Genomic DNA, 14,621 nt, shown 5'->3' with positions numbered 1-14,621 from the left:
GTAGTCAGCGGTGACATGCTTACTATGCGCAGGTGCTTGTCTTGGCTACAAAGTGTGTGTGATGAAAGAAAACAAATCTATGCTTGCAGCACGCTGTTTGTTTAGTCAGGAATTGGATTCTTGGTTTAAAAGAATGCAGGGCCAAATTATGCATAGGGCCGTATGTGTGCTCGTGTGGCAGTACGGTTGTGCTCCAGCCCTTGCCCTGGTGTGTAATTACACTTCCTGTCAGAATGCAGACAGCTGTTTCCTCTCCTCTCTAATCACACATACATACAGACTCCATAAGAACAGTCATCAGTCAAAGTAATTGTCTCGCTCCTCTGTTTTTAAACAAGTGAAAGATGCACTGCATCACTCATTGAGTGAAATTGGTGTTGTTGTTTTTTTTATTTTATTGTTTTTAGACTTACTTTTGCCAGAGGTTTAGGACTTGTTCATCAACATGAGTTTCTATCAACACTCTTCCAATTCTTTATCAATTCTTTGATGTGTCTTTTAATCTGGGTGGACTTTTTTTTTTTTTTTTTTTGTGATCAAAGGATGTTTGGTCCAGTAAAGATGAGTGAACGTATACAATTTGGGATGTTGGCTCTTTAAATTAGCCGGGCCATTAGCTAGCCATTGCAGCCATGAGCTTCTTACTTGGATGCAGAGGTTAAACTACGCTGTTTATTTTGAAGGCCAAAATGGCTGTCTGATTTGCTTTTATAGTACAAGACAATTTTTTTTTGAGGTAGATTTGTACAAAATCACTTATTTTAAGGCTGTTTTGTGCAAAACAATCAAAGTGGGATCAAATTGGCGTAAATATTGGGTCGTCTTTCTAAGAAGAAAAAAAACTAAACTCCTAATTGGATCATTATTAAGCGGACTGTTTTTTTAGAGTACAAATAATTAAATAATAACTACGTATGTTTAAAAAAAAACTGAACGTAAATGGAGGTAATTGCATCAGTGCCACAGATCAAAGATATGATAAACAAGATGACTATTTAGTAAAATGGGAGCTTCTTGTTTATTAGAGATGAGACCATGTGGCATTACTGTGATTTTTATTTATTTATTACCTTTGATGAGTGGGTAAAATGTGTTTCAAGTGCATGTGAAAGATGAATATACACCATTGTGCTCCTAGGTTTCAATACTGTACCCATGAGTTTTTTTGTAGTCTGGTGGAACTATTACTGAAGGACTTTCTTTTTTTTTTTTTTATTGATCAGGGTTTGATATGTAATTGAACAAGGATTCTAAAATTGCACAAGCAAGGACGTTCCAAAGGTGTCTGCGCTAGTGTAGTAGTAATTTGCTGTTTGTTATTGTTGTCATGGCTACGGTGCACCAAGGTGTGCACCTGAAAGTCTGAGTGGTTTAATGTGAGAAGACCGAAGGGGGTCTGTTGAGCCTGGAGACCAGACAACAGGGTCAAGACTATTAATTAGGTCATAAATTCTCACTGTTGCTTGGGGGTGAGTCCAAAGACTGCATACTGATGTATTAACTAAATCTACTTAAACTGCCCATCAGGAAATCCAACCTGCTTATTTAAAAGGCAGTTGATCCGACATGGTTCAAATTTGCCCTTTGAGGTTTGGGGGCAAGATAAAGGAAGTGGGTGTCTCCTGTTGCTTTTGCCTCCTGGTTCACATGACAAGCAACTGTAGGAGGGGCCAGCGGGGAGCTTTCACAGCCACTGAACAGTTCGGCCTCTTTCTAGCACACTGCACGACAGCACAGGGACAACTAGTTCACACACACTGCACACACGGTAAGTGATCTACATGTCTTAAGTGTTGCTTTTTATGCAGGCTACGCAGGAGGATGATTGTATTTTTGAAAGCTGATGTAAGGCTGAATATACAGTGAGTCATTGAGATGTCTGGAAGGAAAAGATATGTAAGAAGCTTATCAGTTCATGCAAGTTTGGTGTCCTTTAGTGTGCCTGTGATTATTGATGGTGAAGTTTTTGCATACTCCCATCATTCAAAAGTGGCGTGTTTCGTCTGTAGCAGCGTCTGCATAAAAGCAGAGGCATTCCATTGTGCTTTAGCCATCCTTGTCATTTTTGTTCTCATGGTGATCCATTACCAGATCACTTAACAAGGACTCATAGTTGCACAGGGGGTGTCGGGTGTGTGTATGTGTCAGTCAGACCTTTGAATATTTTTTTTTCTGAGTTATTTGACATGAGCTGTCGCTCTCAATGTAATTGATTTTATTTTATCAAGATTTTACAATTGTATAGGAGGATTCAGTTGCTTTTTGCATCATCTTCATAGTTGTCCTTTATTAAACATTAAGTGATGAGTTGTCATCTACATGAAACACATTTAGCATTAGTACAACAAAAGAGTGGTCAGTAGGCACTGAAGGCATTAAAGGGAATAGGTGGGATTTAACAGAGTTGTTTGCAGGCATTAGCAAATAAATTTTATAGAGATATAATAGCTTTTCAGCACTGACATCAATAGTACAGTTTTTTTTTCAAATTAAGAGCAAATTAATGGGAACATAAAGACACTTGTTAAGTAGTGTTTTAGTGACTCTTGCAAAACATTGTCTAATTGAAGTGTTATACTTTGTCTTTAATTGAAATTTTAGTGATGCAGTTTTCTTGCAGATAAGCCATAAACAAAAATGATGTTACATGATCTAACTTCTAGAGTTCCTAAATAAAATACTCCTAAAGATACCAATATGAATGCAGTTCCAGCGTTTTAATAAATCAGACATGGAAGATATCGCACTATTCAAGTCTTTGTTTTTCTCATCCAAAAATGTTTTGCGCTGGTTAGGAGGTGCTTCACTGAAAAAGTATTTCACAGGCATGTGCATAATTGGAACTTTTTTTTTTAAGAGCCTCTAATTTAAATGAATAAATACTGCTGGTGATTAAAATGACTAGCTTTAACATTTCAACACAGAAATTGCCAAAATTAGTTCCTTAATTATTTTTAGAACAGTTTTTAAAAATGTTTTGATGTCAGTTGCCTGTGAGACTAAATAATTGTAATCAGAGGAGTTGCCATAGCAACATGTTGGTCTTTTAAGATCACAATTTGTTGAGGTTAAATAAACAGCACCTCTGCTGGTTGCAGCCAAATCGTGGAACCCATTACTTCAAGACTTGTTTAATCAACATGGATTCCACGGAACTCACCAAAACCCATCGCTGCTGTCAACTTAGACCAACTTTACCTCAGCTGATCCATCACTGCAGCTCCTCTTGGAGATAAGCGTAGCTGTTGAACAATTTTTTTCAAGACCTGGAAACATAAGATTAATTTCCAAGACTCATTTTTGTGCCCTGCCATACATTGTCGCATCTTGACCCGGACAGCACTTTCCAGGTTTGTTTGACAATGAACTGATGCAAAGCAGCAACCATCCTTCATTGTTTTGGAAATTCACTCGCCTCTGGTTTGCCTCACCAGCATATATGCCGCACACATTCTTGTGGGCACGCAGAGCCGGTGAAAGGCACCCTGGTGCACTGGCAGGCGAGAACAGACACTGGCCTTTCACCAGCGTTTGATAGAACTCTGAAAAGGTCAATGTTAAACTTGTGTATCTTGTGTGCTTTCTTTATATGTCTGCGATGTTAGGCAGCCGAATTTAACATAGGGGCCTGTGCTGAAGCGGATCATAACTCGTCACCAAAATACGCTGTCTGACTCAAAACAACCTTTGACCCTTGGATTCTGGGTCTCTTTATTTTAATGCTGTCACCTGTTAATATAGACACAGATTGTTATATACAGTACATAGTTCAATTCAGCTGAAGTGAGCACCATTTATGTAGTTGACATCAGTAAGGTATGTATGTGGAGAGAGGTTAGCTTCCATGTGTCTCAATGCTTAATGTCAACCAACCATGAGGCTGATACACTTTGACCATTGCACTCTGGCTCACTAAAAGTTAGTCTAATCCTATTTAACAGTCCCTGACAGTGAGTAACTTGCATAAGTAATATCTTTGCCTGTTCATTCAATGACTTTTCCTCGAGACTTTAGAAAACAACTTCCTCTGTGATTTTAGCCATTGGATTATCCTACTTCAAGGTTAATGGTGAGTATTTTGACCCTGATCTTGTTTTGAAAGATACAGTATAATCAACATGCAATTGTGGTAACACGTACATATGTGAGGAATTTTGCAGTACATGTTGCTTCTGAGTCAAATTTAAATTATTGAAATATTCCGAGGTGGTGTTGCTTTTCAAAAAATACTAATATGTACATTATTTGTGTTGAGTGGCCTTATTCATCTGAGCATCACGCCGTCAAGAGGCCAAGTCAGGAAGGCCCCGCTAATTTAAAACCATTTATTTTAGTTGTTTTATTATGGTAGGGCAGACTATGTTGTTGTTTATTTGTGGTGCTTTATTTGCTTATCACTTGACATTCCACTAAGCAAACTTTCCTGTTTACATTCTTATGGCCAATAAGGGAAGACAACCTCGTCACTTTATTTGTGCTCATGTATGCTGGTACACTTTTATATAACTAGGGCTGGGTCGGGTCGTAGTAACAATCTTAAACAAATAGTAACACTTAACAGTTAGCAATAGCACTATATACAAGGTAAAAATGATCAACGACTGCTGGAGTTGGTAGCTTGACTCCAGCACAGAATCCTATAAAGGAAAAACAAACAAAAAATGTTCAGTTGCACTATAGTAGAAGATATGTCATCATCTGACATAGACAGCCAGATGAAACAATGAGCAAGTCAGCCCATACAGAGAGGCCAAAGGGCACATCTCCAGAGGACCATATGAATATGACTCTGGGAACTGTTTCTTTCTGCACAAACACTTTGACTTACATAAGAAAGTGGACCAATTTTGCTTATTTGGATATTTGCCGTGAAATGGGGAGTGTGTTTACGTGCTGCCAACTTAAATCCATACAGTTTACAAGTGTCACCGTATGTTGTTTTCTCAGTTGCATTTGGTGCTTGTCGTAAACAAGCAGCTTCCAGATTCACTGAAGCAACCGCCAACATACAGTATTTGCTCCGAAACATCTGGGCCTCAATCACAACATGTTAAGATGTGACGAGCCCCCCTTTGTCCTGCCTGGGAATATAAATAAAGGACAAAAGGAGGTGATGTTTAGAAAGAGAACCCATAAAAAACGTTTTAGAGCAGAGCAAAGATCCAAATGACCCATTTAGTGGGTTTGTCCACTAATGTGTGTTTGACATGGCTCTGCTTTGCAGAAAACAATTCCCCTTGCCTGCTTGAAAGAGTTGTACAAAGTAGCCATCTTGTGTGTGATCACCTTCTAAGATATCTTATCTTGGGATTTGCAGATGTCATGCTAGATTTAAATCCCCGGGTGTTGACGCAAGTGTAGCATGTTTTCTTTTATCTCGAGTCCTCCCTTCAGATGTAGTTTGTGGAAAAGATCAAGCCAACAGTTTGTCATAAGGGGGCATAACTCATCATGACTCATCTTATTCCAAAAGTGAGAAGGTGACCTTTGACCAGCTCACTAAGGCTAGCGCATGGCTGGAAAAGCCTCAATTTCAGCAGGGTTTCTTCCATTTGCATTTGATGAAATGAGTCACCAATCACCATTCCACTCTCATCTTTAACCTTTTTCACAAACTCTCCACTGTTGAATAATCATCTTCCTTTTTGCTTCCTTTATCTTTGCTTATCCTCTGAGCATCACTTTACCCCCACACTCTTTCCTACTCTGCACTATTTCCTCCTCCGAAATGCTTTTTCTGAGCACCAGAAGACTGACCCTATTTGCAAGGCAATGCAACCCAATACTGCTGGAAGCAAGAGCAAAATTCTTTGGCGCCCATAATTGAAAACAGTATCACCGATGAGTCATCCTGTTTTTTGGCTATTATTATTCGGTCGCTTTTCTTACGGAAACAAAGGGAACATGCGATCTTATAACTGACTCTTGGGGAAATCCCTTCAGAAACGTAAGATGAGTGACAATGAAGCTGCGCATCAATGAAAGCAATAGAAGGCATCATGCAGAGCTGCCATTCCCTGGGGTGTGGAGGGGAATAGGGGGTGAACTTGAGGTAATGTTATGTCTCCTTACTTGCTTTTGTTCATGCTGTGATCAGTTCTTCAATCATCTGGAGTGACGTCGCTACGAAAACACTTGCAATTTGTATTACAGTCATCCAAAAAGTAGGAGGATGTGGCGCCACATTTTGGACAGTCCGATTGGTTTTCTGCATGTTCGCAATTTAAATCAAAATCGTTCAATGATATTTTTGGCAACAAAGTTTTGCAAGGTTCTCTATGGGTAAAATGTACATGCTGTGTTTAATGCACACAGGCAGTTGTAATGTATGCATCATTTCATCAACATTGTCTCTACATCAATTCACGAGGATGTTCCTGTAGTGTGTGTGGTCTTCTATCAACCCTGTTTGACCTAACCTCAACAAGTAGTCGAGATAACGTCCACCAGATGGTACACCACCAGGATGAGGTTGTTCTCATGTGTTGCTCAAATGCCTTTTAACATTTATGGGGTCCTGCTCCAACCGGCTGTCTCCAGACTGTCTAAGGACCATTCAGTGTATCCAACACCTTGGTCAAGAGAATGGAATGCCATGCCAAATGCTCTGTCATGACTAGTGTTGCTAAAATTTGCTAAAAAAAAAAAACAAAAAAAAAAAAACATTAAAAAAACTTGATCACTTAATATCTATAATTAATTTTTAATCTCAACTCAAAATTCTGGAAAAAAAAACTTGACGCATAAATCTAGATCCAGGCAAGGTGCCAAAAGCATGAAGTTAAAAATTTGATTAACATGATTGAAATACGTAAAGCGCTATCTATGAAAGTAATTAACTGATCGCAGTTAATCTGTTATTTTGACACAGGTAGTCATGACAAGTGCTGCATGTAGAAAAAAATAGGATATAAATTAAGGTTCATTTGTACAAAATACTAGTGTGACATGTTTGTCAGAATGTTCGAGAACTTGACAATCTACTACATTATTAACCAAAGAAAAGAAACCGTAATTTCGCCTTTTATTTTGTATTTTTTTTATGCGTGTGCTTTGCCATCACCTCTTTGTGGCGTCACAAAGCCATCAAAGATCTGAATTACGGCAGCGGTTTAAAGTAGAGCTCTACATTCTCTGCAAGCTGATCGTAAATGCATGTGCAGTCAAAATATATGACTGCAAAGAGGAATGCCCTAATGTTACAGAATCTTTCCGTTCGCAAGGAGGAAAAAAAGTGTGCTGCCTGAAAGACAGGAGCAGAGGGAGAGGAATGCAGGAGGTGTGGCACTGAGGTGGAGGGCAATAAGTCACATGAAATTGCTGACTGACTACTGGAACAGGATGGGGAATTGGTGTTGGAGTTCAAGAAAAGCTGCTTCCATAGGTGGGATTGACACAAAGAAGTGCAATATAAAAGTAGGACTTGTTGATCTTAAATTAGCCTTCACTTTCCACAGCAGTACTCAATCCCCCTCCAGGTTTTAAACCGTGCACTGACCCTCGTAGTGCACTTCTGTTGATAGACTGATGCAGCATTGAGCTGATTAAGACAGTTTGGCTCACTGCACTGTCAGGAGGAAGGCAGTCCGGAGACGGTCTGGGAGTAGCCTTTGTGCTTCACTGGAATCCAATAGCTGATAAATCCTTCACTATGTCGTCATGAGCTCAGACGTGTGCATGCCTACAGGCAAACTCTGTGTGATAAGGAGGAAAGGCTGATAGTATGCAAGAGTGTCTGTAGCTCAGATTTCCGACTAGGCAGTTTCCATTTTCACATCAAAGTGACAGTAACCAGGAGTTATGAGGCCTTGTTGGCTATATCAAGCACTCTATGGACTATAAAATCGATGAGACTACTCTGTGAGGACACTGGTCATTGGAAAGGGGGGGTGGATCTTGGTCAATGCCTGCTAAAATTAGGTGCCTACTTTGTTGTATGATGTACTGCTTTTTTTCCCTCCTTACAATTTTGGTCCAAATATTTTATTCAGCCCTTGTGGTAAATAATTAATATGAGAGCCTTCATGCTATTAAATATAAAACCAAACCAGAAGTACAGGAGTGTTTTCTAATTCCTAGTGAGTTGTCAACTCTTTGCTGGCCTTATAACGTCTATTTAGACCAGTGGTTCTCAGCCATTTTTTTCTGTGATGAATTGCCAACATTGTCCAATTTTTATGTATGAATGGTTGGTTGTCTCAGTGTGCCTTGAAATTGGTTGGCAACCAGGATAATATATAATATATTTTTTGAACATTTACTTAATTTAATTATGATTTTTAAATGATTTCGCTTGGATGCTGCTTTTTAAGTTTTTTTTTTTTCCAAATCTCACCTATCCCCTGGACTGCTTTCACAATTTGAGAATCACTGTTTTCATCGACTGCTATGGTAACAGTCTCTCAAAAGGTAAACTGATGATTATGCAGTTTTGATCTTTTCGTCTAAGTCTACATAGCTGATGATTATATTTAAATGTTTTTTTTACAGCTTGAAAGTTTACTAGGTTGTTCCTTTCATCGTTTTCGTTATCAAGTATAGACCTGCATGTGGGATGGAACTTGAACATCTTCCAAGTGGTCTCCCTAAAACTTGTATGATAGCCTGTTCCTGTTTCCGTTTTATCAATTCTTGCATATTTTAATTCATAAATGTGAAAGGCATGCTTGTCTCTTTTTATTATAAATTGTGAAAAATATTGCCATAATCTGCTGTACACATTTGATTTCTTAGCGCCTCTCTCTTGTGTCTCATTAGGGTCGGAAGTGATTTCCAGCTACAGCAGCAGTGCCATGACCGACACGGTGGTTCTTGATGTGATGGCATCGCACAGCGACAGACCTGCTGCCCCAGTGGTGGACTTCAGTTATGTGGGCATTGATGCCATCCTGGAACAGATGAGAAGGAAGGCCATGAAGCAAGGTTTTGAGCTCAACATCATGGTTGTGGGTAAGAGAGAAAGTAATTACTGTATGGAACCCTCAGCAATGCCAATGCATGAAAAATATGTATTAAACTTAGAGGGATAAAAAGGTTAATTGTATTTACTTAATTGTTTTTCTCTTTCTGCGTTTCATATCCCACAGGACAAAGTGGCCTGGGTAAATCTACTCTGATGAACACGCTGTTCAAGTCAAAAGTCAGTCGGAAGTCTGTGATGGCCACTGGCCAGGAGAAGATCCCCAAGACAATCGAAATCAAATCCATCAGTCACGGTATAGTCTACTACTATTTCTGCCTGTCACTAAACAAACTTGTCCAAGTGTATTTTTAGCCACAATAAAGCCTTAAAGAATGTAGGCATGGCATCATCTGACAGGGTGTGCACCTGTGTGTCCTTTTTTTTTTTTTTTTTTTTACCCCATGCAGACATTGAGGAGAAAGGAGTACGAATGAAGCTGACTGTTATTGACACACCTGGCTTTGGCGATCAGATAAACAATGAGAACTGGTACGTTGAATTTTTTTCTTATCTTAACTAGAGACAGCGAATCCTTTTCTGACGCTGGTCACAGTCAAATATATTCACGAGTTAACTGTTGAAATGGAAAACTACTAAATAATTATTATTGATGGTAACCTATTTTTACCTTGCTGTACGGAGCAGCCAGCATAAACCAGATCTGTAGTTATTGACATACTTTTCGTCTTTGCCATCAGTGGTGACATCACACTGAAATAATAATAATGCCAAACACACTAATGGAGTTAATCTTAGATTGATTTAAAGTCTTTCAAGACTTGCAATGATGATATTATCACAGTAGGTGTCCATATTTTTGTATTTGAAGAACAACATGTGGAGTTTCCACTGTAAATATTGAATTAAACTGTAAATATTGAATTAATTGCAATATTCAACCAGATGTCTGATATATGTTCCTTACCTGTGACTACATGCTTTTCCCCCTTCCTTCTATTGACCAGCTGGCAGCCCATCATGAAATTTATTAACGACCAATATGAGGCATATCTACAGGAGGAGATAAACATTAACAGGAAGAAGAGGATCCCGGACTCCAGAGTCCACTGCTGCATATACTTCATCCCGCCTACTGGACACTGGTGAGGACACGTCCAAATCATCAACATGCTAATAGTGACTCTGCCACAGGTGCTCTGACTTTGGGCTCTTGACTTTTAAAAAACAACACAGCTAATGCGCCTGGGGGGTTGCCTCACTTGTCAGCATTTCCTATGTAAATGAGTGTGGAACATCCGTAGGCTTTCCGAGCACTCACACATTTCCTCTCAGCACTTCGCAACATATCCCAGCACACAAACATGCAGAGGGAAGATAGGCTTGCCAGGCCCTAAAGCAGCAGAAGCTCAAAATCCCAACGCTTTTCTTTGCTGGATCCCTTGTAGGAAGACACATCTGGTTCTGATCCAGAGGCGCGCACACACACGCACACACACACATTTTGTTAAGCCCCTCACGATGTGGGGCTCTGTGGCTAGGTTTGCATAAATTAGTTGATGGTGCACAGTCTCATGTTTTCATCAAGTGACTGGTCAAGTGAATGGTGCTGTTGAATGATGTGTGTGAATTGCACCCTCTGCATGTAAGTATATGCGCAGCATCCAGTAATGTATCATAGTTGTCACATGGGCAGACCAGCAGCTGCTCAGTGTTGGCCTAATAGAAAAAGACAGGACGGACAAGGGAGACTAAATATCTTATGTCCCTGGGATGTGCACAGTCAATTTGGCACTCGATTCTTTGTGATTGTGTGTTGACACATGAGTGCGCCAGGCTTTTTGTGTTTAAGCGTGCAGTCTGTTTAAGAGTTATTAGCTAGACTGCTGCCATTTACTGAAGGAGCTCCTTTAAACGGGGTCACTATTCCTTCAAACGTGCACACATCATCACAAGAGAAAAGTAGGTCATGAACGTGTCTGACCTCTGGTGGCGCTTCTTTGTACTGCATATGAATTTAATTCCTTTCCCATTTTTCTACCCAGTCTGCGGCCTCTTGATGTGGAGTTCATGAGGCGTCTCAGTAAGGTTGTCAACATTGTTCCAGTTATTGCCAAAGCAGATACACTCACCTTAGAGGAGAGGGATTTCTTTAAAAAGAAGGTAATATTTACACACTCTGAACACGCAACTCGAGATAATATCTTTAATTCCTCCTTAATCTAGGAATTGGCCATATTAAAGCTCACATAACTCCTTGCCGTGAAAGCTTTCAAAACTAACGCGTTGTTCATCTCTGGTAGATCAGGGAAGAGCTGCGAGCCAATGGGATAGACATCTACCCTCAGAAAGAGTTTGACGAGGACGCGGAAGACCGAATGATCAACGAGAAGATAAGGGTGAGAAACTCAAGGTTTTCAAACGGCTCCTCAGACTTGTGTGTGGCGGGCCAGTTGTGATTTTGTGGCTCTGCATGTGTGTAGGAGATGATTCCATTTGCTGTTGTGGGCAGCGATCAGGAGTACCAGGTCAATGGCAGGAGGTTGCTGGGTAGGAAGACAAAGTGGGGAATCATTGAAGGTACGATCATCATCTGCAGTCGTTGGAACGAATACTATGTAAATGGATATTTGAGGAAAGTCATAGAGACTTGTGATGAGGCAATAATTTAGACATTTCCTATAATATCCTATATGATAAGATGCTCAATGTAGGTGTGAATTTTATGCTGAAGAGTGCAGGCGTTTTAATTTTATGACAAAAAGGTCAGTTACAAATACACACATGGACTGACCAAAATATATGAAATTGACCAAAATGTGACTCATGAAATGTCAGCCTGACACCAGCGATATGATTCTTAAAGAAAATGTGTCACATTCCTGCAGTGGGGTGGGGGGTGGGGTTTCAATGTTCCATGTAAGAACACAGAGAATGAAAGTCATATGGTCCAAGACATGTTCATTGAGTAAAACAATGCACTTTTGAGACTAGTGTCATGCGCTGCGCAGCTGACGCTGGCCTCACGCACACGCAAGGAGTGGTGCTATCATTCATAATAATAGAATAATAGCTGCGCTAGTTAACAGTCATTTTCACTTGTATACCTAATTATATTATTGCTCCAGACTGGAGGTAGTGTCTCGCTAGCAAATGTCTCGTAAAGGAAGTTTCATTTCCTGTTGAGTGTTCTGTGCTCACACATGCGGCATGAGCAATTAGCCCCTATCGCTATATGGAGATGCCACATGAAGGAATGAGTACTACTATTGCTATTTTCATTATAAATGGTATGGACTATTTCTCAAGTTGTCAAAAATTACTATTTTTGTTTTGACTGGTCTGACTTAAAGGGAAAAAATATGCAAGAAAATCCCCGATGTAAACCTGCAATAGAAAAAGTTTTGGCCATAAATAAAAATCCGCGATATTGAAGCCGCAATAACCGAACTGCGATGTAGTGAAGGAACACTATTTGTTTTGTAGCTCACCTGTACTTCCTCCTTCTGCAGATCCCATTTAACACATTTGAACAATTTGTCTTTTTCCACCAGTTGAAAACATAGCCCACTGCGAGTTTGCCTATCTACGGGATCTCCTCATCAGGTGAGCAAATGTTCTGTAGGTCCTTGTTTCCACACATCACAGGGTGATGTCACATCTACGTGTACCTTTCCAGAACCCATATGCAGAACATTAAGGACATCACCAGCAGCATCCACTACGAAATGTACCGCGTGAGGCGCCTCAATGAGAACAACACGGCGGTAACCCACACCAACGGCGTGCCGGAAAATCACCTTACCGCCCACGAGATCTAGAAACCACCCGATCCTCGAATCCCTTATTCTGACAAAAACTTTGACCCTCTCCAGCCAGGTGGGTTTGAAATAAAACAAGCCTGACGAGAGCGGCTGGCGTTTCCTTTCAGTGACTTTTTCTCACTACGTTGGACGAGTGAAAATTTTCTTGACCCCCCCGCCGTCACTGCAGCTTTTATTTTGACCAACCATCCTTCTTATGAATTCACTCCAAGTGCCAAAAAGAAACTGACACTCAATACTAATGCTCCAACTTTTTATCTTGCCCATTTTTTTTTTTTTTTTTTTTTTTTTTACCCTTTCTCCATCGCCGCCTGCTTATCTTTGTGTGAGGACTACACAGTGTGTGTGTTTGTGTGTGTTTGTTGCAGGATCATCTTTCAATGCACAAAAATGGTTGAAAATGGCACATATGTCTGGATTAGGCTCACTTACAGCCACAAGGTTTGTTTTCGCTTTGCTTACACGTCGTCATGGACATCGGGACCTTGGTGTATTTTTAGTACTCAGTAATAAATTTCACAGCTTTTATTCAAAGAAGTATCTAAAAAGAGTGATTTAATACGTGTACGTATTTATGCACCATGTCAAATGTGAATATTGTTGGTCCTTTTCTTCACATAATTAATTACCAAGACAGTTCTGTTAGGTTCACTCAGCCGTGCCTTATTTATTGGAGAATGTTAGCAATGCCGCGTTGCCTGAATTTAAACATGTTTGCATTATCTCCCATTTCTTTTAAAATGATATAAAACCCATTTTATTCAATTTACAGAGCATCTATGCCAGTTTAATTCTTGCTTACTTCCACCCGGCTGCCATTTTCACATGTATTCTTTCCGTTATTTTTTTTTTTTTTTTGTACCTGTATTATTGATTACAAAATGTCCTTTATCTTATTTTAAGAAATAAAGATTGTTGTTGTAATTTTGTGTTTGGGTTTTTGCCAACAATGTGTATCCTAATTCCTTTCAAAACAGCTTTACTTCATCTTATGCATCACACTGCGTTGCTAGCCTGGAGCTTTTGTAGACCAGGTGAGTTCATTTGTTTGCCGGCGTAATTGTTGTAGTGGAGAGTTTTAATTACCATGTCATTAAACCCTTGACTAGATTAGCCTTCCAAACCGATATGGCTGCCTACTAGGTCAGTGCTGCCCTGATTAACACTTATTGCATGTTTGGTCTTTTATTCTTTAGTGGGAGCTGACAGAAAATCATCGCAGAGGCTGTGCACACTTCCAACAGGTAATTAAACTCTGCGGGATATGTGGTTGAGTTTCAATGAGTTTCACATTTTGATTACATTTACAAAAGCGGAGTGGAAAATAAAATTTCTTTCAGAACTTGCGTACTACATTTGACCTATTCAAGTGCTTATATTTGTTTGCTCAACATGGTTTCAATCACAGCTAATTGTGTCATATGTTTGATGTTGAATTAAAAAAAAAAAAAAAAGAAGAAACCTGGGTTGGGTCATGTGACGTTCTCAAGCTGTGCTAGAGCTGGGCGACATGGCCAAAAAAAAAACTTGGGTTTTCTTTAATCATACTGGACAGTTACAATTTTAATGGAAGAAATAAACCCAACAAACTTTCATTTAAATGTTTGATTACTTAGAAAATAAAAATCTAATGGAAAATATTGAGACAAAAGCCGATTTAAAATCAGTTTTGACAAATTTAACATAGCTGGTGCATAATTAAACGGAACATTTTTTTTTATTATTATTTTTGGACTAAAAGTAAATATTTTGTAATTTATTTGATGATTAAAAGATTTTTTTGTACATTTATGCTGTTAAAAAAATACTAGTCTACTTGCTGTTGACCGAAAAATTACATCTATGTTCAAGGCTCAAGTAACAACCGGTCATGGCTC

At 39.5% G+C, this 14,621-nt stretch overlaps 1 protein-coding gene across 4 annotated transcripts in view; it reads left to right on the top strand.

Annotated features, from left to right (window-relative positions):
• Positions 1-13,668, top strand: part of septin9a (septin 9a) — a 48,349-nt gene extending 34,681 nt beyond the window's left edge. For all 4 annotated transcript variants that reach the window (XM_088436914.1, XM_088436918.1, XM_088436916.1 and 1 more), the window contains 9 exons: positions 8,758-8,949; positions 9,087-9,215; positions 9,370-9,451; positions 9,928-10,065; positions 10,966-11,083; positions 11,224-11,319; positions 11,404-11,500; positions 12,475-12,526; positions 12,600-13,668. In XM_088436914.1, coding sequence (XP_088293040.1) covers positions 8,758-8,949; positions 9,087-9,215; positions 9,370-9,451; positions 9,928-10,065; positions 10,966-11,083; positions 11,224-11,319; positions 11,404-11,500; positions 12,475-12,526; positions 12,600-12,741 — 1,046 coding nt within the window. In that variant the 3' untranslated portion in view covers positions 12,742-13,668. The remainder of the gene's footprint in view (positions 1-8,757; positions 8,950-9,086; positions 9,216-9,369; positions 9,452-9,927; positions 10,066-10,965; positions 11,084-11,223; positions 11,320-11,403; positions 11,501-12,474; positions 12,527-12,599) is intronic.
• Positions 13,669-14,621: the final 953 nt, after the last annotated feature.

Source organism: Hippichthys cyanospilos, chromosome 16 (assembly GCF_059441005.1).
Source record: "Hippichthys cyanospilos isolate Australia breed blue-spotted pipefish chromosome 16, RoL_Hcya_1.0, whole genome shotgun sequence".
Taxonomy (NCBI): domain Eukaryota; kingdom Metazoa; phylum Chordata; class Actinopteri; order Syngnathiformes; family Syngnathidae; genus Hippichthys; species Hippichthys cyanospilos.
This window is presented reverse-complemented; position numbering and strand designations above follow the sequence as displayed.